This window comes from Etheostoma spectabile, chromosome 7 (genome assembly GCF_008692095.1).
Source record: "Etheostoma spectabile isolate EspeVRDwgs_2016 chromosome 7, UIUC_Espe_1.0, whole genome shotgun sequence".
NCBI lineage: Eukaryota > Metazoa > Chordata > Actinopteri > Perciformes > Percidae > Etheostoma > Etheostoma spectabile.
Window position 1 is genome coordinate 15,521,473 of NC_045739.1, and position 25,208 is coordinate 15,546,680.

The 25,208-nt window shown below is 37.7% G+C and overlaps 1 protein-coding gene across 16 annotated transcripts in view; it reads left to right on the forward strand.

Annotated features, from left to right (window-relative positions):
- Positions 1 to 25,208, forward strand: part of cacna1db (calcium channel, voltage-dependent, L type, alpha 1D subunit, b) — a 76,868-nt gene that overhangs the window by 26,969 nt on the left and 24,691 nt on the right. For 8 of the 16 annotated variants that reach the window (XM_032521551.1, XM_032521556.1, XM_032521548.1 and 5 more), the window contains exons 4-21: positions 5,098 to 5,237; positions 5,932 to 6,074; positions 7,201 to 7,353; positions 8,725 to 8,921; positions 11,189 to 11,292; positions 11,945 to 12,114; positions 16,092 to 16,166; positions 18,169 to 18,253; positions 18,368 to 18,394; positions 18,881 to 19,041; positions 19,175 to 19,400; positions 20,243 to 20,450; positions 21,917 to 22,037; positions 22,207 to 22,321; positions 22,465 to 22,525; positions 22,677 to 22,737; positions 24,553 to 24,697; positions 24,927 to 25,056. In XM_032521551.1, the coding sequence (XP_032377442.1) occupies positions 5,098 to 5,237; positions 5,932 to 6,074; positions 7,201 to 7,353; positions 8,725 to 8,921; positions 11,189 to 11,292; positions 11,945 to 12,114; positions 16,092 to 16,166; positions 18,169 to 18,253; positions 18,368 to 18,394; positions 18,881 to 19,041; positions 19,175 to 19,400; positions 20,243 to 20,450; positions 21,917 to 22,037; positions 22,207 to 22,321; positions 22,465 to 22,525; positions 22,677 to 22,737; positions 24,553 to 24,697; positions 24,927 to 25,056 (2,322 nt within the window). The remainder of the gene's footprint in view (positions 1 to 5,097; positions 5,238 to 5,931; positions 6,075 to 7,200; positions 7,354 to 8,724; positions 8,922 to 11,188; positions 11,293 to 11,944; positions 12,115 to 16,091; positions 16,167 to 18,168; positions 18,254 to 18,367; positions 18,395 to 18,880; positions 19,042 to 19,174; positions 19,401 to 20,242; positions 20,451 to 21,916; positions 22,038 to 22,206; positions 22,322 to 22,464; positions 22,526 to 22,676; positions 22,738 to 24,552; positions 24,698 to 24,926; positions 25,057 to 25,208) is intronic. The other 8 variants (XM_032521562.1, XM_032521557.1, XM_032521559.1 and 5 more) reach the window with 3 other exon arrangements.

A 25,208-nucleotide genomic window follows, 5' to 3' on the forward strand; every position in this document is an offset into this window, starting at 1 on the left:
TGAACACCTGACAGTTTAGATGTGTGTTCATGTAATTGCTTACTCTTCCGTGGGCATTTTTTTTATTGTATGTGTGTGTGTGTGTGTGTGTGTGTGTGTGTGTGTGTGTGTGTGTGTGTGCGTGTACGTGTGTTTGTGTGTGTGTATTAATTCAGTATTTAAAATCATGTGAGCGCTCTATTTGTTGTCTCCATTGTCCTGCAGTGATCTCTATTCTTCAGACACAACCACGTTGATTATAAGCTTTACTCCCGGGTCACAACTTAAAGTTCACTGAACTCCACACAGACAGATACACACAAATACGCACACACTTTGTCAGCTGTTCACTTGGCAGAGGAGTGGACATTTCAGACCTATGTAAACAAAGGGGAGATGGAAGAAGAATGTTAGATTGGATGGAGGCAGGTGTGTGTGTTTATGTTTGCTTCAGAGGCTCTTATCAGTGTTAAACAGCTCTAAGTCGTGTCGCTTGTTGACCTCAACTGGTCATCACCCAGTTACTGTGATGGTCCACCACTCAGATTACACCAGTTAACAATTGGGAGCCAGCAGACCAAGACATGACCATTGTAGAAAAATATATTTACACGGCAGCTGAGTTCTTCATCTGAAGCAGCTGGGCTATTTTGCAGGATGAAAGAACCATAGCAATAATTTTGCATATGTTGGTCTATTTACCAATAATCAGGAAAATTTTACATTACTTTATCACTGAATATTTTGCAAACTATACTGAAATGTTTCAAAGTTTTGAATGTGTTTTTCCTACTTTAAAAGAAGGGATGCACAGTATTAAAATGTAATCCCAGGCTCGTGTTTGAATTGTATAATTCCTCACAGTAGGTTTGCTGGTATAACTGTTTTGCAGTCAGTGCTTTTTAAATCAGTTTGAACTTCAATTGCATTACTGTTGTTTTACAGCTGTGAGGCAGTATTCAGCTCAGGCACATTGGTGCTAAATGCAAAGTCTGCATCAAACCAGATATCTGAAAAATATAACATGTGACACAGTAATTTAGTAATTTAGGTTTATGAGTAAATAACTGCAAACCCCCCCACAAATTTCAACATCATGGTGATGCTAGATATATAGTCAGATGATAACCAAAGTCAGTAGGATTATTACTCTGGGGACCACGAATTTCTGTACAAAATCTCTGGGCTAAAGTTGTGGACCAATATTGTCTCTAGAGCCATGGCGCTTGCATGGTTAAAAATGTATGCACTTGATGTTCATTGTGATGGATTCCAGAGCAAATTGTTTTTTGTACTTTATGGAAATAAATGAAAGTTAGTGGCTGCCTTAAAAGAAAATGCATTGTAATGTCTAAATTGGACTGCATGCAATAATAAATTATTAATGTGGGGTTCAGTGTATTGTCCAAGGGCAATTTGACACCTGTCTAGTAGTTATGGAGATAAAACTTGCAAAAACAAACTAGTGGTAGCTGTGTTTTGTTCTTTCACAATGGCTGCTATTTATTTACACATCCTAACTGTGACCCAAAGTTGCCATTGCCAGGAGCAATATAATCCCTGTGTGTAACTGTTTGTATGGTTGGCTTGCTGCCTTTCAGAAGTGTGTGTACTACGGTAACATTTTATAATTAACATCTTTAATAGATGGTGAATTGACAGTTAATTAATCTTCAGTTAATTGTCATTTAACTGTTAGCAAACACCATTTTACTGTTAACAAGCAATTAAATTATAATTAATAAAATAATAGTACTGTCGTTAATTCACAATTTATTGTTACACACATTATATCCCTCATATACTATATTAGGTATCGAGTAATGATTAAAAAAAGTTTGTCTTTAATATTTAAGCCTTTAAGAAACCATTTAAAAAAATCTATAAACACTACATTGATAGATGGACTAGATATTCTTAACACTTTGTTAAGGGGTTACTAGTTGGGTTGTAAACTGTCTATAAACACTGTCTAGATGGTTATTATAAAGTTGCAACAAATGACTATAATACCTTGTTAAATAATTATTAAATACTTTGTAAACCATCTATAAACATTATTTGGATGCTATTTTAAAGTTGCGACTGATGTTTTTCATAGTTATTTATAGGTTAGTAAGTGCTTGGTAAAGCAATGATACATGTTTGCCCTTCATTAAATTATATTAAAAAAACTACCTATACATACAGTATATGTATATACACTACCGTGCAAAAGTCTTAAGTGGGAAAAATGCTGTAAAGTAAGAATGCTTTCAAAAATATAAATATTGATCATTTATTTTTATAAATTTACAAAATGCAAAGTGAGCAAACTAAAGTTACTAAATCACATCAATATTTTGTGTTACTGACCTTTGCCTTCAAACCAGCATCAACTCTTATAGGTACACTTGCCGGGCAACGTTGAGGATCGTAGACAAGAAAATGTTGTAGAAATGAAAAACACATCAAGCTTATTTCTCTTCAAAATCAGAAGATGTCAGCATTTATATCAGCTCAGAACTGGCAGAAATCAGAGACCTAGGTACCCAGCTACTTTCCTGAGAAGTCTGGCCAGAAGTGTTCCTCATGGAAGATTTGCTGCCAAAAAGCCATATTTCCAACATGGAAACAAGGCCAACCAACTCAACTATGCACACAAACATAGGAACGGGGGTGCAGAAAAAAGGCAGCAGGTGCTCTGGACTGATGAGTCAAAATTTAAAATATTTGGCTGTAGCAGAAATTTTGTTTGCCAAAGGGCTGGAAAGGGCTACAATAATGAGTATCTGCAGGCAACCGTGAGACATCGTGGAGGTTCCTTGCAAGTTTGGGGCTCCATTTCTCCAAATAGACTTGGAGATTTCAAGATTAATGGTGTCCTCAATGCTGAAAAACACAGGCAGACTTATCCATCATGCAAAACTATCAGGGAGGCATATGATTGGGCCCAAATTTAATCTGCAGCAGGAGAACAACCCAAGGTAATTAAGGACTATCTTCAGTGTAAAGAAGAACAAGAAGTCCTGGAAGTGATGGCATGACCCCCACAGAGTCCTGAACTCAACATCATCGAGTGTGCCTGGGATTACATTACAAGACCCAGAAGGATTTGAGAAAGATCTGTGGTTAGTTCTCCAAGATGTTTGGAACAACCTACCTGCCGAGTTCCTTCAGAAACTTTGTGTAAGTGAAGAACTGATGCTGTCATGAAGGCAAAGGGTGGTCACACCTAATATTGATTTGATTTAGATTCCTCTTCTGTTCATTCACTGCATTTTGTTTATTGATGAAAATAAACCATTAACACTTCCATTTTTGAAAGCATTCATAGTTTGCAGCATTTTTTCATACCTGCCTAAGACTTTTGCACAGAACTGTAGTATATATACTGTATATACACATATAAACACACATATACAGTAGATATACACATACATACTATATATGTGAACATGTGTGTGTGCATGTAAATTATATATATAGTATATACTTTTGTATATGTTGCAAATTTATAATAACCATCCAGACAATGCATATAGACAGTTTACAAACCAATGACAAAGTATTAACTGTCTATAATGTTTATAGATGGTTTACAAAGTATTTATTAACTATTTAACAAGGTTTTATAGTCATCAGTTGAAAATTTGTAATAACCATCCACTTTTTATAAATGGTTTACAACCCAACTAGTAACCCTTAACAAAGTGTTAAAAATATCTGGTCCATCTGCCAATGTAATGTTTATAGATGTTTTAAAAATGGTTTCTTAAAGGCTTAAATATTAAAGACAAACATTTTTTTATCACTACTCGATACCTAATATAGTATATGAGAGATAAAATGCCAGTAACAATGAACCGTTAATTTACAACAGTAAAAATATTTTATTAATTATAATTTAATTGTTTGTTAACAGTAAAATGATAAGTTGTTAACAGTTAAATGACAATTAACTAAAGAGTAATTAACTATCAATTTACCATCTATTAATGATGGTTATTATAAAGTGTTACTGTGTGTGTTACTGCTGTTGTCAGTGTCTTACAGCGGGCATGAATGTGTCTTTTTGAGTCTGTGTGCCTTTTGTGTTTGTGGCCTTAAAATCAACAAGATAAGTGCTTAGCTCAATGGGCCTTAAAACCTGGGAACTCACTAACCTTTTGAATTGTGGCCGAGAGAGAGACATACACAGAGAGAAAGAGAGGGAGTTTGTGTGGGAGATAGAGATAGAGAGAGGGGGGGGGAGATTCATATGTAGGAAAGTGCAAGGTATTTCTGTGAGAGAGAAAGAAAATGGAGGTGAGAAAGTGAAATATCTGTGTGGACACAGTGTTGCCATGGTAACATGCTGATGATGCAGCAGGACTTACACCATGACTGAAGAGTTTTTGTCTCTTAGGTGAGTTTTTTTTGGCCCTGAAATATGTATTATTGGCAACATCTTTATTGGCATCATCTATTAGTGTTTGCTTTGATGTTTGTGCTCTACATTTCCCACAGATTATCTGTCAATCAAACTACTATGACAATAGTGTGAGATCTTTTGAGTTTCTTTGATAATCACTGCTCATGTTAAGTACCCAGTTCTTTTAATTCTAAACGTAATAATTCCTAATGTACAATATATCACTTCTAATGTTGTAATGTTTCACCATGCTGCTGCCGAATGAAAACCTTGTAGATTTCAGTATTCCAGTCAGTGTGTCCTCTTGTGGTGAAATATAGCTTTTTGACACAGGCGACATTTCTTGATAGTACCATGCTTATGTTTTATGTTCAATTTAGGTTTATGCAACATGATGAGATCAACATTGAAATTGTACGTATTGTAAAGCAAAGTTTTTCAACCGCAATGCATTCTTGGACATTTTTTGACACTTTGTTGGAGACCTGATTTTACTTAGTCAGCAGGAGGCTGTGAATCTAATTAAAGTTATGTAAAATACTTTTCTGTTTGCTTTAACAAAAAAGAAACCGGTTGCCATGCCAACTGTTAAATAACCATGTTTGCCTACTTGCCTCTTATTTTGGCAACCCTGTGCACATTATTTGTCCCACAGTGAATTTCTTTGGTAAAGTTAGATGCCTAAACCTTTCTCTTTCTTTTATTTTCTCCCTCTCTCTATACAGGAAACAGTAGAATATGCCTTCCTGATCATTTTCACAATAGAAACATTTTTGAAGATTATTGCCTACGGCCTGGTCATGCACCAAAACTCCTACGTCAGAAACGGCTGGAACATGCTGGACTTTGTCATCGTCATAGTGGGGTGAGTTCATAGGTAGCACATATGTGTATGTGCGAAAAGGCATAAACACACACACACAGACCTAGTTAAATTATTTCTTCCATACTCATAAGCTTAAACCATACACACTATTGCTTATATAGCCTCTCATGTACTTTGACACACGCACACACGCACGCACGCACACACACACACACACACACACACACACACACACACACACACACACACACACACACACACACACACACACACACACACACACACACACACACACACACATATATGGATTGCACAAGGATCATAACTCACACTTAACTGTTTATCATTCAGTAGCAGGATGGCAATAATGTTTCGGCACATGCACACATGGGCACACACATATACAGGACACACACAAGGCCTTGTTAAGAGTGATTGTTTATCAGTAGACCACCTGGCCCCAGTAGGACTTTGATGTGAACTATGATGAGGTGTGAAAAACTAAAGGTAAATATGCACAGACCTAAAGGACACACACATAGAGCATGTATATAAGAACACACACAGGTACTTATACACAAAGACAGGTACAAAGATGACACATGGCTTTATTTTTTACTTTCTGTCTCTTGCTTTCATGTTTTTTACTCTGTTTTCATGACAGCTCTTTCACTGCTCTCTTCTCCTTTATCCTCAAACCTCCGCCTCCCTTTCCCTTTCTTCTCTCCATCAGGTTGTTCAGTGTTGTTCTAGAGATGATAACCAAGGACGCTGACTCTGGCGGCCAGTCGGGGGGCAAACCTGGGGGGTTTGATGTCAAGGCCCTCCGAGCCTTTCGCGTGCTACGACCCCTTCGCCTTGTCTCTGGAGTTCCTAGTGAGTTAACACAGGGCTATTTTTTGGTCTTAACCTCAAGGTTTTAAACAATTTCAAGTCAAGACTTGGGTCTGCATACTGCAAGATATGAGACATTTTAAAAGGGGCCATGTCACCAAAACTCTCTGTGTACTAATAACAGCAATAACACTGTAAATAAAGGTGTAATGTTGCTAACAAGAGAGAGAGATAGCTCTCAATCAATTACGGTGTGTATTATAAAGAAATTGTAAACTTCCCTTTCTGCAAAGAAAACATCAGCTTAATCACTACTGTTCTGGCCGATTCCTTTATCACCTAGGAGATAGTGCTTGCTTCATAATTTCTGTTCAGGTCATATTTGACCTTACATAATGTTGTACTAACATGTCTGCATTCTTTGAGTGGCCATAGCAATGGATCGTCCACCTGTCTCACTGTGAAAAGGACCTCTGGGAAAGATTAACTGAGCTGAGACAACATTTAGAGTTTTATTCTGGTTTAACATTAGTCGTTGATGGACAGTATGTTCAGTTTAATTAAGCTGTGATAATGTTTGCTGAGGCCACAGAGGCCAGTTTGATGGCTTTTTTGCCTATTCAGAGATATTATGAGGCTTTGAGAGGTATAGATAATGTTCTGCAGTAAGAAGGGCAGAAATTCTTGCTAGGCTGTTGACTGAATAAGGAAAACATTATGTTTAGTTGACACTTTTATCCAAAGCGACTTCCAATTAAGTGCTTTCAACCTTAAAGGTAAAAACTCCAGACAACAAGTAGTAAGTGCAAGTACTTCTTAGCCTCAAATAAACAAAACTACAAAGAGCCAAATGAAAGTGCAGCTGCACAAATATATACAATACATCGACACCCAATGTTATTTTAAGTGAAGTATTCTGGTCTTTTGGTATATTACTTGTATTCTTCTCCTGCTTTAAAGTACACATTTGAGCAGAAGTACATTTAAGAGATTTATTCAGTCTTGAGCTGAAATCTCAATTCTTGCTGACATAAACACATATTTAAGGTCTGTTTATTAATCTAATGTTTGCTGCTTTACTCATATGGGTGGCAACTCAATTTTGGGAAACCCCATTTATATTTCTGTCTATGTTCCCTCTGACCTGGGCTTTTGTGTGTGTCTGCAGGTTTACAGGTGGTTTTAAACTCCATTATTAAAGCCATGGTTCCCCTTCTTCACATTGCTCTGCTGGTCCTCTTTGTTATTATCATCTACGCCATCATCGGCTTGGAGCTCTTCATTGGCAAAATGCATGCCACATGCTACGTGATACAAACAGGTATCATAGTGCCTATAGTTATAGTTTCTAGTTTTATGTTTAATTTGAATTTGTTATTATTCTGTCTAATTCCCCCGCTGAGTCCCACATCTAAGCTACACTATGAACAAACATATATATACATTGCTTCTTAGGATAGATACAGTATTTATTCCCTGATTAATGAATGGACACATGTACCTTGTATGTGAATGGTGGCAAGCTGCTGAAAACAGGACAGAACAACAGATGGTGTATTAAATCCAGTGATTAAATGACTAATATCTGGCTATTATGTAAACAGGCTTGACCTTTACTGCAGCTTCCAACATGGCAGAATTATTCAAGAAGTACAGAGTACAGTGATTAAAACATGCACATACCGTACACACACACACACACACACACACACACACACACACACACACACACACACACAGACACACACACACACATTACACAAAAATGTAGGTACCAGTAGTTACTGAGGAACGAATGAGGAATGACTGGTTTGTTCCTGTATGACTGGGACTCAAGCACTAATGATAAGTTACTGATAAACATACTTGGAGTTACTGTATCAGTGAATCATAAGGTAATAGTAAGTTCATCAGAAGTTACTGGGAAACAAATGAGGAATGACTGGGACTAAAGCACTTATGATTAGTTACTGATAAACAGACCGGGAGTTACTTTATCAATGAATCATGACTGACTGGTTAAAGATGAGGAGTTCCTGAATGAGTTATTCAATTGAAGGTAAACACAATGCTTCACTAATGGTAGATAATGGTTAAGTAATTATTTGTCAATGATTTACCACTCAGTATGATGCGTTACTTTATTTGCAAGTACTCACAATGCTTCACTAGTGCTTGATTCCCAGTCATTCAGAAACTTTTCATTAATTAACTATTACCTAACGATTTATTAATACAGACACTCCCAGTATGTTTATCAGTAACTGATCATTAGTTCTATAATACAGTTTCTCAGTAACTTCACATTAATTTACAATTACCCAATGATACATTAATACTGTAACTCCCAGTCTTTTTATCAGTAACTAAACATTTTGGCTTGAGTCCCAGTCATACAGGAACTTATTGACCAACCAGTTGTTCCTCATTCGTTTCTCATTCATTCCTCATTTGTTCTTTGTTTGTTCCTCAGTAACTACCTACATTTTTGTGTACTTTATTTTAAAGTGTTACCATGAATTCAGTTAAAAGGGTTTTGTTTGGAGATTTAAGAACAGAAAAAGATGTCATTATCATGGGGATATTATTGTCAATGGTTATGATTCAGTTTCAACTTTTTGATAGCCTTTATTATACACCAGTAGAAAAACTGAAGATCAGTAGAGTAATCTGTCTTACTCCGTGCCCCCAGGTGCCCTTGCAGAAGAAGAGCCCACGCCATGTGCTGTATCAGGGCATGGCCGTCATTGTCTGCTCAATGGTACATTTTGCAGAGAGGGCTGGCAAGGCCCCAACAACGGAATTACCAACTTCGACAATTTTTTGTTTGCCATGCTCACAGTGTTCCAGTGCATTACCATGGAGGGCTGGACCGATGTTCTCTACTGGGTAATCTACTACTCTGCATCAAAATTATTCTGATGATGCCCAACTGGAGCGGCATATGTTTTTGTTTATCAATACCGTGTGTGTCACTTATCAGTTTTTTTTTTTAACAGAACCTTGTAAAACATTGTGTTACTTCCCTTTGAGGCTGTGCTGGTGTCATCTTGGGCAATTTTAAGATTGAAATGATGAAAACAAGGTGACATATTTATCTCAATTACCCCACGTAGAATTGCCTTATTTGCTGGAAAGGGAATTCAATTTCTTCTTCACATGATTAAAGTAATGTGCATATGTGCAAGGGAACTACCATTGTATTATTATATTCACATAGCAAATTACTGAAACATGGACACAATGAATAAGATGATATACAAAAGTGTTATGATTCACAATCACACAATCACAATAATAATTTCTAAAAATAAATTAGAAGGTTTTACTGAAAATCTGTATGCTACAAGCAACATACTCATCGTGGCCTTTAATATGTAACATCTTAAATTACATTCTTTTCATGTCTTTTCTAAAAATTCAATTGTTTTTATTACAAAGAAGTCCTCATTAAGAGCTGTAGCCTGACCCTAAACCATCACTCTTCTTTCAGTTGATAAGTGTTTCAAAACTAAAAAAGACAGGCTCACTTTAAAACCATCAGCTTCTTATTAGCAAAAATCAACAGATTTTAATTAGCCAAAACACTTACAGGATTGAAGCTCAACTCACAATGAGTTTTCATCAAAACCCACACACATCCTTTTATTGATGGAGACCCTTGTCTATGAAATAATGACCCTCTCCCTCATTCTCTGCAGTCCTTTCTCGCTCTCCCTCACAGACTCTTTTTTTCTCTTATGCATGTATGTGTTACCATGGCAATCCAATGCTTTTACTGCTATTAAAGTGGAAGGAAGGAAATTCAATAAACATAGATTGATAACATAACAAGACAGATAGTTAGCCAGATGGATAGATTAACATCTGACCTCTGACCTTTTCAACAGAAATCAATGAAATTTGGCTGCAGGGTGGGAAGTTGTTTATTGAGCATTGGGGTGTTTTGGGGGATTTTTGCAACATATTTTATTGAAAACGGACTCAAGTTACATAGAAATGGACATTTTGTACAGTTTACATTTTAAACACAAAAAAGCCACAAAAAGCAAAGTGACCCAAAGCACAATAATTTATACATAGAAGGCAAAGAAAAAGGCATTGGGTTTTACTTCAGGGGGAATATGAATGTTTGAGTAGAATTGCATGCATGTACATGGGGCGAAAAAAAGTAAAGTGTGTGGATGTTATTTGGACTGCGTAAGAAAGTCAATTGTGTGGTTATAAATGGACAAACTTCAGCTATCAATTGTCTCTTTGCCAAACAGCTCTACTAAAAGGCACTTTAGCTCTGCAGTGCTGTCATTTGCCACATCCTCATCACTCATTCCCATCTTCTAATACCTCTTCCGCTCATTACTAACTCAGTTGTCTCTCACATGATGCCCTCTAGTGGTCACAGTTCCTGCTTCAGTTTTAATTGTAGCTCTCTGAAGATCTCTTTCCCATGGGCTTTAAGCTATCTTCATACAATTACTTTAAAGTCAATTATTTTATTTTAAATACAGTACTGGAAAATTGGCACCCTTGAGCTTAGCAAGATGAACGTGTACTCCAAAAAGTACACAAAAGCCTACACAATTACACTAATAACAGTACATGTGATTACTTACTTTCAAAATTTAAATTTGTAAGGCTGTGCCTGGAAGTAAACTGTAAATAGTTAGAACGTTCAGAAGCACTAAATACTTTTTTTTGTTGTTGTAATTTTTGTAATCATTAAATCAGGTCATGGATAATACTATGTGTGGCGCATAAAGGTGCGAGTGAGTAGAGGTGGTTTTCACTGGCAGAAGCTGTGGAAAATAGCAGCAGTACCATCATCCCATTGGCCAGTCTAAACGAGCTGTCAAACCAATCATTTGGTAGAATAATACTACATACTCAGTTATGTATGAAGGAATGAAGTGTTTAGGACCTTCTCTTCCTCGTCCTGTAATTTTCTGAAGTCTGTCTTTTCAAGAGTTATCAGTCTCTTTGGGTTAACTCGAGTAAAACAGTTTAACTCAATAAGACAAGTCTTATAAAACAGGAAAGAATTTAGAATTCAAAACAATTATAAAAAAGACGAGAATATGTGCACAATTATGAAACATGAATGAAATGGATGAATAATCCATGTTTCATATGTCTTCTCTGCTTGTGTTTCTCTTTAGATGAATGATGCAATGGGCTTTGAGCTGCCGTGGGTCTACTTTGTCAGTCTGGTCATCTTTGGATCCTTCTTTGTTCTCAACTTGGTTTTGGGTGTGTTGAGCGGGTAGGTTTTAAGTGTGCTTGTGTTTTTTTTGTGCTTTTGAAAATATGTTGTCCTTTTGTCCTTCTCAGTAACTGGTCACTTTTATGACATGTTTCAATGTGCTTTTAATGACACTGATTTGTTTCAAACACTAAGAATCTTCTATAAATAATTAATAAACCCTGTAAATGACCCTGAAAATAATAGATATATTGTTCAGTGTTTGTTCTGATCCTGTACGGTACAATCTCACTCACATCTGACAGTCATTATATTTTTATAGTAAGTAAGTAGTTGGGGTGTTATTGTTTAGTTAAGTTATTTAGACTTAGACTTAGACTTAGACTTCTCTTTATTGATCCTTTTGGGATGACTCCCGTAAGGAAATTGAAAATTCCAGCAGCAGTTTTAGCAAGAAAAAAGAAGTAAAGAAGATAAATAAAGACAGTATAAAGACAACAAAATAACAATAATAATGATAATAACAACAATAAGAACTTGAAGAATTTGCTGCCTAACCTTTAAAATCTATGACAATCTAGAAGCTGTGAGTCCCTAGTTTTAAGCAGGAGATACAGCTGTGAATCATCAGCGTAGGAGTTACAGGACTGTACAGAAAACTAGTAATGCTGTACCTTCAATACTTCCAACAATTATGCTCTGCCCCGTCCAGAGAGTTTTCCAAAGAGCGAGAAAAAGCCAAGGCTCGGGGAGATTTCCAGAAGCTACGTGAGAAGCAGCAGTTAGAGGAAGACCTGAAAGGCTACCTGGACTGGATTACCCAGGCCGAGGACATCGACCCCGAGAACGAGGAGGAGGGAGATGAGGAGGGCAAGCGAAACCGTGAGTTTCCTCGATTTAATTTATTTTGTCCCTCTGTCCTCTAAAGCAGGGAAATGAAGAATACAAACAGAACTGCACGTTACTAAGCCTAAGGTTCTTCTGCCTTTAAATAATGTTGCACATCTCTTTATCTCATTGATAGTAAAATGAGGCAAGTGAGGAGGACAAACCATTATTCATCTATCTGTTGTTATTCCACTGTGACAAGCTAACTGATGCTTTGCCTTAAATATATCCTAAAGGAAGTGTTTTATGTATGATCAACAAATACCCTGGCTCAGTTACTATTAGCAAGACATGACTTTCCCCCCACAATTAGATACTGATCGACGTTTTGTAGAGAGTGACCAAATAAAACTGCTCCTCTGACATACTGACAGGTGACACTTAGAAATTACATGCTGAACAACGAGAAGGGACAGTATGGCATGTTGTCATTGACAACACACAAATGTCACCTCACAAAGATACAATACATACATACATTTACATTTAATAAAAATGCTTATTTTTCCTGGCATCATTTTGCGCAGTTTGGCCATTTCTATAAGAGTGAATCATTCCAGAAAACAGTTACATGTTGTACCAAAATGAGACACTCACCATCAACAAAAATCACAGAGACTCTTTCTCTGGCAAGATGTCTGTTATTGAGTGACGCACGTAATGTTTTTATTAATATTAATAGTTAATTAAGTTATGGTCCCCCAGTGGCTATAAATGGCGACAGGTGTAAAATAAGCACCGGGTATCCTGCTCCGCCTTTGAGAAAATTAAAGCTCAGATGGGCCGACCTGGAATCTGCCCTATGTGTCATAAGGGGAAAGGTTACCTCCCCTTTCTCTGCTTTGCCCGCCCAGAGAATTTGGCCCACCCATAAGAAAGAGAGAGACAGCATGGCTTGCAAGTTAGCGAAGCAGGGCAGTTGGTCAAAGCCACACCCCACCCTCCACCTTGCCCTCCCCCTCTGCTATTTTACATTGCCTTTATATTTTATATTTCTATTAATTAGGTCAAGGATAGAATTAGAATATAATTTCTTGTGTGACTTCTGTTTGCTTACACCACTTGTATGTGAAACACAATGTCCTGTAGAATCACATTGTGTATCTAGTTTTAATGTAAAATAGTAAAGTAAGCGAATAAAAAAACTGTGATTTCAGCCATGGTTGCAACTTCGGAGGTAGCATTAAAAAAGTGGGTGACAGCAAATCTATGATTTTCAGTCTTTTCTATGGTGTGGCCTTGTGTGTGCTGTCGCCATGACAACACAGGGATAACTGTGAATATTAGGTTGTGTGTGTGTGCGAGTGAGTGAGCGAGAGAGACGATGTTGCTTATTCCGTTCTGGAGGAGGCTTATTGTGGGAACAGGATGTTTGCACACTGTGGGGTTTTCGGGTGAATCCATTCGCATGTCATTTCTGACTAGTCATTAGACTGGTACAGTAAATGGGATGTGGTTTGTTTGGGTTGACTGTGGAAAATGAAGAAATCATTCACCCTGATGCAAATTCAAAAAATGCACAACAGGAATGCACTTTTTCTTTCTTTTTTTTCTTATGTAGCATAATGACCTGTTCTGGTAATTGTAAATCCCCATCCAGACTGGCTAAACGTGGTAATTTGTGTTTTAAGGACTTTTATTTGTGTTTTTTTAACCTCATATGTAATATAAAGCATTCAACCTTGCTAAGATGAAAGCTGTGTAAGCCACAATTCAACAGAATTCCAATTACACTCTTGATTCCTTGATTCTAAATAAAGTGTAATTGTTTAATCTCTGCTATGCAAAAACCTGAACAGACTAACTGGAAATTATATACATTACAGCATAACACATGAAACAAGACCACAAACTAAAAAATTAACATTGGGCAAATTTGATATTAATTACTGTTAATTGCCCTGGAGCTAGTGTAATTGATCACATTTTTGAAATCTTGAAATCTGCAAATATCACATTTTGAAATCCCAGAAGTATCACACAATCCACATCATCAGCAGATTCACTATTTCATTCATGGGACGTATCTCTTAACTGCTCTTTATGCACTTCCTGCCCACTGAAGGCTTGGGTCACTTATCTTCACATGTTCTGAGAGTGCTCTCCTGTTGGTCAGTTCTGGAACAATGATGCATCCAAAATATCTGCCCTAATTAATGTTACTGTACCTGTTTCTGTCAATGTTTTGATTCTAAAAAATCTGTCAGCTCTTCAGCTCTCTAAAACTAAAAAACAGTGCTAAGAAGATGATTGCAACCCATTGGAAACTGCCTCATGATGTGTCTGTTCGTACATGGACCCTTACTTTTTTGGATGTTGTATATTTGGAACTGTCAACAGCTCGCATAAATGGATCACCAGAAAAAACTTTGAATACTTGGTACAGCATTGCTGACTGTTTAAAGGCCATGCTGTAGGCCTTCTTGCTTATGTTTGCGCATGTGTTGGGTCCCTTGTCTTGTTTCTGTCTGTGTGTGTGTGTCTGCTTGTGTGTGCGTTTGTATATGTCTGTTTCTATGTGTGTTGTCCGTGAGCTGCGGATGTTGCTTTTGCTGTGTTGTTGTTTTTTCCCTCCTTCCCGTCTTTTTTAATTTTTTTTATTTTTTTATTGGTCCTGAGACATGTCTCAGCATATTGTTTGTAATTGTTTTTAATCTAGGAATAAAAACATTTGGTCACAAAAAAAGAAGTAACTGTTTAGAAATGAAACATTCAAGTGGAACTCCACCAATATTACGCATCAAAGACTGTTTACAGGTCTTTTGGAGTACTACTGCTAATGTGCAAATTTGTCCAAAAATGAACAAATATCTAAGGTGTGTGCAGTTAGAAAGACCTCCCTGCTCCTCATCTCTGCTTGTGGCTTGCGTTAGCAGCTACTAGCGTAACACACCTGAATCTCCAACCCAATTGTGGATGGCAGGGTAGCGGAAGGTTTTTGACACATGCTGTTACATACAATGCCTTACAACCATTTACATTTCGGCTAATGCACATGCACCTGTCTTTATGTCCTCCAGTAATCGTCCTGCTTTGACCTCTGCTGTCACTGTTTTAGACTAGACACCCGAGACAACACACTAACTTTCTCTCCTTGATTCCTGCAGTGACTGTGTGCCTTGTAAAAAAGTCTTTTTTAACATTAGTTTTTCCCTCTTCTTCTTCTTGTCCTTTTGCTTCCTTTTGTTTCATAACTTCTTCCAATTTTTTTTGTAGTTCTCTTAGCCTTCTATCTTTTTTCTCTTTCTAAAGTATTATTAATTGCTAATCCTTTCCTGTCTAGCATTGTATTAATAGTTACTCTGTCCAGAAAATATAGGCCTAAAATTAAGTCTGGCTGATTTTTGCGCGGATTTAGCGAAATTTTGAGGCCAATATTGTTAAGAACGGTTCGTTTTTGCAAAGACTTTTAAGCGCTGGAACACAAGTCTGTTTTAAAATTACCTCAGACATTCTGTACTGCACTTATTATTATTTTGTTCGCTAACATAAACTAACATGGCTAATATACACATTATTAAACAACCATTGTCTACTAGATACTAAATATCATACTTCACTTAGCAAGTATCTTGTGTAAAATGTCTGTTTTTTATTCTCATGTCAGCATTGTGTAGTATGTACAAATTATTAAGAATACTAAAATACTATTTTCTTTACTGTATTGTCTCAAGGCCTCTTTAGCCTTTCTGTTTTGTTATGTGTCCTTCATGCTAGAAGTGAATAATTTAATGAAGTGGGACAAGATAGTCCAGATTCGACAGTCAGTCTTTTATGGCAAGAGGATATTACTGTATGTCCTGTACATTTGCTTTGTAGCTTTTCTGGACATGGTAGCTGTGTCTGTATGTAGTTTGAATTGCAGCTGTCTTTTGCTGTACATTCCTCTCTCTCTCTCTTGTTCTGCTGTGTACTGACTCACTGCTTCCTCTGCTGTCTGGCTGTGTGAACTGCATGTTGGTAACACCAAGGGGTCACGCTGGCTGACCTCACTGAGAAGAAGAAAGGAAAGTTTGGCTGGTTCACTCAGTCCACAGAGACACAGGGTAAATGCGTTTGTGTGTGCACGAGTGCCTGGGAGTGTGTGTGTGTGTGTTTTTGCACATGTTCGTAAGGACAGTTCATCGTTGTCCCGGAGGGCTCGTCTGCTTGCATGTGCTTTGCTTATGCTTTTTTCTGTTTTTTGTGTTTGTATGCCCTTTGTTTTATTGATCAATGTCCGACCCCTACCATCCTCATCATAAGCAAATCCATTTCAGTGAACAAATAACACCTTACCATCCATTATCAATGAACTCCTCCAAACTTTGCATCACATTGTCCCGTACCAGCAAACAAGCCTATCTATTGAAATGAATCAACACTTTGCACAACAGATTAAAGGCTAATGTGTCTCCATGTCACAATACAGGAGGCTTTTAATTTAAGGAACAATACAACTAATGTTATGAATAACACACGCACAAGAGAAAGATTGGCATTAATCTTGAAGGGCATCACAGGCTCAATGGTCAGCACTCTTGCCTCACAACAAGTAGGTACTGCTGAGCACTTGGTTCGGTCCCAGTCCGGGCAGCCTTTCTATGTGGAGTTTGCATGTTCTCCCTGTGTTAGAGTGGTTTTCATCGGGTTGCTCCAGGTTCCTCTGTGGGTGGTTCGTGGGGGTTTTCTCTGGGTGGACCAGTTTCCCCTCACCACCAAAAACATCTATGTTAGGTTAGTGCTCCTGTCAGTGCCAAACGTCTGAAAGGCACTGTCAAAAAGACTGGAGTTAGTCCCACTGCTCCTAAATAGGCATATAAGATGACAAATTTTAATTTCTCTGTGATTGCAAACAAAGGCAACGTTAACCTTTTTATATTTAGCATTTTAATGACACAGAAGCACCTTCAAAGATACTGTTTTAAACTAAATTTCAATGTACACCTCTGTTACTATACATAAATGATAGGCCTGAAAAGCTATTATTTTAAATGAATAACATGTCTTACAAATAAATCATGCACATGTCCATCCAGCAAATTCTTAAACATTTTTGCCAGCAGCATTTTATTTGAGTATTACTTTAATTATTACATCCTGACACACCTTGTAATGTATAGAAACACATAATAATATCTTAGTCTCATGTTTACTATAGAAGTAAAACAGAAGTCAAAGTATTTGTGTCTCAGAACTCTCATCCAATCATTATCATTTTCCTTTCATTTGTCATTTATAATGACATTAAGTTATGCATGTACAGTATAAATGATTTCTAATATACTGTATGCTATAACCCTGTGACTATGTAACTAATACTTGTTGCAGCAAACTGACCTGGACCATATAGTCTGGTTCATGTATTATATATAGTATGCAACATTTTCAAGTAAACTCTTTGTCTTTTATTAACAATATTTGTATTTTTGATGTTTCCAATTGATAAATGGGTTTAAACAAAATTACAAGAATTATTTACAAAGTCCAATTTGACACAGGTCTGGCACCATGTACTGACTGTAACTTGGTCTATTAAGAAACCTTCAAATTCATTATATTTTGGATAATGTCAGTCTTTATCTTTGAGATCAAAAATAATTTGTGTCAGTTTGTCATTAATGCCTTTGAGAAGGAGTTACCCAGTATTTTCTATTTACACCTGCATTTTGGTTTCCGGTGGTTTAGCTTGGTCTGTAAGCTTTGAGAAACATGAGCTGGCACAGCAAAAAAGGTCAATTTGAAGATGATCTAAAAATAGGACGAGTTTATTGTAAAGTGAAAGTTATTTTGCAGTCTCATAATAGTTTCAGTCTAATGTGTGATTCTCTATGCATTAGCTCCGTATATTTGGTGATCTATAATCAGAGAATTGTTCTTTTTAATATAGAACCAGCCAAACCAAAAATGCATGTGTGTCAATAGGAAAATCAATGATTATGTGATTTTCATTGGTGGAACCTGTTTCCATCAGGATACAGTTTTTTTAATTGGCTGAACCTCTGTGATAACTTGGCACCTTATCATCTCACGTTACTTTTTCTTGTTTATGTGTGTGCGATGCCGCAGCGAGCATGCCCAGTGAGACAGAGTCAGCAAACACAGAGAATCACAATGGGGAGGAAAACAAGTCACCTTGCTGTGGGCCGCTGTGGTGAGTGTGACATATTGTTGTTCTGATGAGCCAATAAAAAAAGGTTCGTAAAAGACTGTCGAAAGACACATGTTGCCCTGTATTTAAAGTTGCCTCATCTTTTATTTTCCCCAGTCAAAAAATTACTAAGTCAAAGTTCAGGTTAGTACCTTGGTACTGTATGCCAATGCATGCTAAATGCCTTCTTCATTCATTTATTGATTAATCTCATCTTGCATGTTTTATTCTTACCTCATATTGGAATTGCACAGATCCCCAATGTTCCCATCAATTTTTTTTTGCGATTGATCCAATGTCTGTCATGTTTTATATCTGATCAGTCTGTCTTTATCCTGATCTTGCTACTGTTTCATCATTGTGTTTTCTTCCCTATTTACTCACGTGAACTCCAATCCAGTCATCTTTATACTGTAATTAGTATGTGTTCAGTTGTGCTTTCATGTTAACTGTATATGGGAAAAAACATTCTTATCAAATTCATATACACATGAAGTCCAAAATCAGCAGTTAAGTTAAATTAAATAGCATTTCTCAACTAAATAAATATAAGTTTTTATTGTGTCCTAATAAGTCTTATTTTGGAAGTCACTGAGCATTGATCCTAAAGGAGAACTATTTGTGTGTCAGTCGTCAGTCGCGACGGTGGAATCGTTTCTGTCGCAGAAAGTGTCGTGCAGCCGTGAAATCTGTGACGTTTTATTGGCTGGTCATCATCTTGGTGTTCCTCAACACTCTCACCATCGCCTCTGAGCACTACAACCAGCCGGACTGGCTGACGGAAGTACAGGGTATCTATTTTTTTTGCTCTATTCTGTTCTATTTGGTTGTTAAACATGTATTCAGTTCTGTTTTCTTGACTTTGTTCAACTGTGAGTTGTTTGATAATATGTTCTTAAATTAAGTCCTCTCCTCTCCTTCCAGATGTTGCCAACAAAGTTCTCTTGGCAATGTTCACCATGGAGATGCTAGTGAAGATGTACAGCTTGGGGCTGCAGGCATACTTTGTGTCCCTGTTCAACCGCTTTGACTGTTTTGTGGTGTGTGGAGGCATTGTAGAGACCATCCTGGTGGAGCTCGCCATCATGTCTCCACTGGGCATCTCTGTATTCCGTTGTGTACGACTGCTTAGGATCTTCAAGGTTACACGGTGAGTAACAGAAAGTCATGTTTGTTTTCTGGATGAGATAGAGATGACTGAAATGTTTCAGGCCATATTCCTTTTCCTTTCCTTTATTCTTAATTAGGGAACATGTTTTTTTTAATAGTTTTTTTTCTAAATTTTCAGTTCTAGTGAGGCTAATGCAATAAGCAGGCCATGACAATGGCAGAACTTGTAAAAGTTGTAAAAAGTTTTCCTTTGCTATCAATAGTGATACTGCACTAAGAAGTTAAACAATTACACTTAAGCTAATTGATGGGGCATTACGTTTGCAGCCAGGCTGTACTGTAAGGAACGGTTGTGATCTAAATAATGTTTCAAAAAGTAAACAATTAGTTCAGACAGAAGTTTAAGTTCAGTATCTGACTGCCATGATGCTTGCCTTATTATACAATCCAGAAAAAGGTCTCCATTGTAGTTTGTAGAATAGTTCATAAAGCTTGTTGCTCTCTCGATTGTTTCCTGTCATGTCTCTATTTGTGCTATCTAATAAAGGCAATGTCCCAAAATGTCCCAAAAATAATTTAAAAAAAACACCAGCCTAGTGAAAACAGCAGGTGCAGTACCATATTTTCAAAGGGAGTATATTGCAAGACATTTTGGAGGAGAATATGGTCTCCATGCCTTGTCTAACAAATATTATCATTTCCATATTTTCCTCCCATTACATTCACAGGAGTGTGTGTGTGTGTGTGTGTGTGTGTGTGTGTGTGTGTGTGTGTGTGTGTGTGTGTGTGTGCGTGCGTGCGTGTGTGTGTGTGTGTGTGTGTGTGTGTGTGAGATTCTGTGTGTCTATCTGTTTAACATGTTTTATATTTCTTCTCCTCCAGTCATTGGGCATCTCTTAGTAACCTGGTGGCCTCTCTGCTCAATTCCATGAAGTCCATTGCCTCCCTGTTGCTGCTGCTCTTCCTCTTCATCATTATCTTCTCCCTGCTTGGCATGCAGCTTTTTGGGGGCAAGTTTAACTTTGACGAGACTGTGACCAAAAGGAGCACGTTTGATAACTTCCCCCAGGCCTTGCTCACTGTGTTCCAGGTTAGTGTTTGCCAGAATTATAACATTCAATCAGTGTCCAACACACTTGATAAGGAAATCACACTATAGTCTGGATGGTGCAGAGTGGCATGAGATGAACACACAGCACAATACATGTTGTCTTTTAACTGTTAAAAATGAACAACGATAGAAAAGAATAATTTAAAAAAAAAGTCAAAGTCCTCTATTTACAGAAGCCCTAAGGGGCAAGTGAAAAAAAATATTCTGGTGATCCATTTACTACGTCTGATCTAAATAGTTTTCTCTCCTGTGTTGATTGATCAAGAAAAGGATGAAAAAAATGTTTCAAATTTTTTTTATCTATGAAACAGGTCGGTATTTGTTTGTTTGTGTTTGTTGTTGTAATACTCATTTCGGCCACTGGAGGCCAGTACCCGTGTTCTAGCAATGACTAAAATACATATGGCTACAGCCAAAAGAAAGACATGGCAGTAATGTTACATAACTTGCTAATATATGGAGAAATTAAAACTCACCCGGAAGTAAACATGAATACTTTTAATTATTTTTTTTAATATTTTATTATTAATTAATTAATTTTTTTTTTATGTGGTGGTGCACTTTAGGTTCTTGTGGCCGAAATGAGTATTCCAACGACAACAAAAATGTACCTGCCAAAACATTTTTTTCCCTCCTGTTTTCACTACTGAAAAAGCTCTTAGAAAGATTGTCCTGTTTTTCACCTGGTCTTAAAGGAACACGCCACCGTTTGTTGAAAAAGGGCTTATCATGATCTCCCCTAGCTGTAGATAGGTGGGATAACACATTTTTTTTGTCTCAGTGCCTGCATTGTTTTAGTCCGGTGCAACACTGGCAGCACCGCCGCTAGTTAGCTGCTCCTCTTCTGAAAACTCTGGTTCATAGAGGTATGTTTCTGGACCTTGACTGTCTGAGAAGTCATCCTCATCGTCTCTCACAAAATCCGCCATGTTCATCGCCATTCACTGTCTACTGTAGGAAAAATAACCAGCTATTCATGCCGGTTTTGTTGACGGAAGTTGGGGGGTTTAAGGTGCTGTGTGAGTTCTGCGCCCATGTAGCAGTGCTTTGGCTCTGCGTCCTCCCAATAAAGTCCCAAGCCAATATATGCCTAGGAAATTGTCTAGTCTTAATCTGCATTGCAATTTGTACTCGTTGTTGTGGCCACAAGAAGTATTTAGGTTGTTGTTGTTTGTTTGTTGGTTCACTTTTACTCACAACATGCTAACCGGCAACATAGGATTTCATTCACAACGCTAAACTAACTAGCGGCGTCGCTGGTGCCGTGTTTCTTTAAGTCATAATCAAATTATTAAGATCAGACTTAGAAAATGGATCACTAGATTTTTTTCGTCTTCTCATTTGCCTTTCAGGGCTTCCATTTTGTACTCTATCTTAGTTGTTAATTGTTTCATCATGGTTAACATTTTAAATGAATGCTTTCCACTGTAAATTGGGTTACCCAGATCTTGACAGGAGAAGATTGGAATACAGTGATGTATGACGGGATCATGGCGTACGGCGGTCCGGCATCCTCTGGAATGGTGGTCTGCATTTACTTCATCATCCTCTTCATCTGTGGAAACTGTATCCTACTGGCCACAAACACACACACAACTAAAAATACACATTTTCGCGCTTGTGTTTGTTAAAAGGTTTTGTTAATATTAAGACAGTTAGAGGTTGTTTCATATTCTTAAAGCCTAAGTGCGTCATTTATCTTGGTCAGTCCTTCCTCCTTAAGTCACATGAACAGACATCCTGCTAAACGTCTTCTTGGCCATCGCTGTTGACAACCTGGCAGACGCAGAGAGCCTCAACACAGCACAGAAGGAAGAAGAGGAGGCCAAGAAGAGAAAGAATAGTGTCAAGTACTGCTTAGGACATTTCACATTTTAATTTTTATTCACATTTTCTGTTTGGCATTCACACATTTGTTGCAAGCACTTTCTATTTGCAGAAAAAGTAGCCTTCTGCCTTGTTATTTACTCCATGTTTTATCTGTCCCTAACAGGGACGCAAGCACAGATAATAAGAGAATTGAAATAATAGATGTCAATGATGGAGAGACCAAGGTAAAAGACAAAGACTTAGGCTCTAGTTCTCTACATAAATTTTGCAAACTGTGTTTTTAACGCACCACCTGTGTTAAAGTGCATTATTCATAAAGTTTTCTTCTCAGTAATTGGACATGTTTATAATGCTGAACCTGATCACTGTGTGTAGATGCCAGCGGAGGCCTTGCTGGAGGAAGACAAGGAGTCTTATCCTGCCATCCACTCTCCAGGTAAAAGTGACGTGTCTTGAGTGAGGAAGACTTAAGTACAGTACATGTACATAAAGACTACACATTTACAGTGGCTATAGAAAATCATCATACCCTGTAAAAATGTTTTCTTTTTGTCACATTACACCCTGGAAATTAAAATAAATTAACTATTTCCAGATGTAATTACACATTAAAACGCTCAATGTTAAAGTCAAAATAACATTTTAAAACATTCTGAATAATTATTAGTAAAATACCTGGTTTGGATAAGTTATCAGCCCCTTACAGTAATCATGATAAACTTACTCAGGTACAATCAGTTAATTTCCAGATCACACGCCATGCTAATTGCCTCCCACCTGAAACCAATTGTAATGATTTTGATTACTTCCTAATAAAACTGGCTGTTCCATGATGATTCCATTACTAGTACACCATTGTTGGAAAGGTGCTTTCGAAAGGGCTCCGGGATAAAGTTGTGGAAAGGCACAAGTTAGGAGAAGGATACAAAAAGATTTCAAAGGCTTTAACCATCCCTCTGAGTACCATTCAGAGCATTATGAAGTGGAAAGTTTATAGCACCATCAACACCTTGCCTAGATTGGTCCGTCCCTCAAAACTGGATGACCGAGCCTGGAGGACATTAATCAGGGAAGCTACCAAGAGGCCAATGTCAACTTTTAAGGACTTACAAGTTTTTCTGGCTGAGATTGGTCAATCTATGCATGTGACAACAATCTCACAAGCTTTACACAAAGCTGGCCTGTATGGCAGGATGGCAAGAAAGAAGCCTCTTCTGAAAAAAGGTTGCACAGAAGTTTGTTTGCGCTTGGCAATGGAACATAAGGTACTAATGCCATGTGGAAAAAGGTTTTATAGTCAGATGAGACCAAGATTGAACTTTTTGGAATGAACTGCAAGCGTTATGTTTGGCGAAAACCAAACATAGCACACCAACCAAAACACACCATACCTACTGTGAAGCATGGTGGTGGCAACATTATGTTGTGGGTGTGTTTCTCTTCAGCAGGGGGTGGGCAACTGGTCAGGATTGAAGGGAAAATGGATGCTACCAAGTACACTGAAATTCTTGAGAAAAACCTGCGGCCCTCTGCTAGACAGCTGAACATGGGCAGGTGGTTCACCTTCCAGCACAACGACCGTAAACACACCGCCAAAAAACTATGCAGTGGCTTAAGGATAAGAAGGAGAACGTCCTTGAGTGGCCAAGTCAGAGCCTTGACCTAAATCCAATTGAAACTCTGTGGATGGACTTGAAGACAGCAGTCAATCGCCGCTCACAATGAAATTTGACTGAACTCAAACAATTCTGCAAGGAAGAATGGGCAAATATTCCCCAATCTAGGTGTGCAAGGCAAATAGAGACATATCCGAACAGACTAATGGCGGTAATTAAAACTAAAGGAGGCTCTACCAAGTATTAAATCATGGGACTGATGACTTTTCCAACTCTGTTATTCTAGTTTTATTTTCTTATTATGTTTCAGAACTATTGCCGTTTTATGTTACTTGAATGTTGTTACTTGAATGTGTAAATAAAGCTGGAATATTTATTTTCATTTTTAATTGGTTTTAAATTCAGGCTGCAAGACATAAAAAGTGACTATTTCAAAGGGGTATGATGATTTTCTATAGGCACTGTATCAGAAGTGTATCAGCGCAGTCTTTTAAAACAGCTTTTTAGTCAGTTTAAAGCAGTTCATGTAACAAGAAAATGACACTGACTTAGATTGTTAAAGGGAGGGAAACTACAACTGCAACTGAAGGATTGTTTTCTTATTAAGAGAGATTAAAATGACTTCTGTTTTTTAGTGTGGGATGATGACGACAATAAGGGTGGTCTCGCAGATATCCCGCCAGGGCCTCGCCCTCAGAGGCTGTCTGAACTCAGCATCAAAGAAAAGACTCTGCCCATCCCTAAGGGCAGTGCTTTCTTTATCTTCAGCAGCACTAACCCGTGAGTCTCAAACACGCTGTTTGGTGCAATTGATACTGAGGCACAGGAACCAGTCTACCTGTTCAGTGTAACACAAATAACAGAAACCACTTTACAATCAGCAATAGCGGAGGCACAAAGCTCAATATAAAGATGTCTTGCCGTTACACGCTGCACACTGTGCATTATCTTCCTTTGTGCCTCTTTGTGTCTCCATTTCTGCTTATTCTGTTTTTTTTTTCTGCTGTAGGTTTCGTGTATTCTGCCATAAGCTGATCAACCATCAGATCTTCACCAACCTCATCCTGGTCTTCATCATGCTCAGCTCTGTCTCTTTGGCTGCTGAGGACCCAATACGCAACTTCTCTGCTCGCAATATCGTACGTAGACAATCACGGGGACTCTAACTATCCTAAAAGGCTACACCACGCCTTGTGCACATCATATTTGGAGGGTTTATTTGTCTCAACACTGCAGACAATCAGCCTTTATCACAGCAGACATCTTGACTTGTAACAGTAAGAAAAGTGCA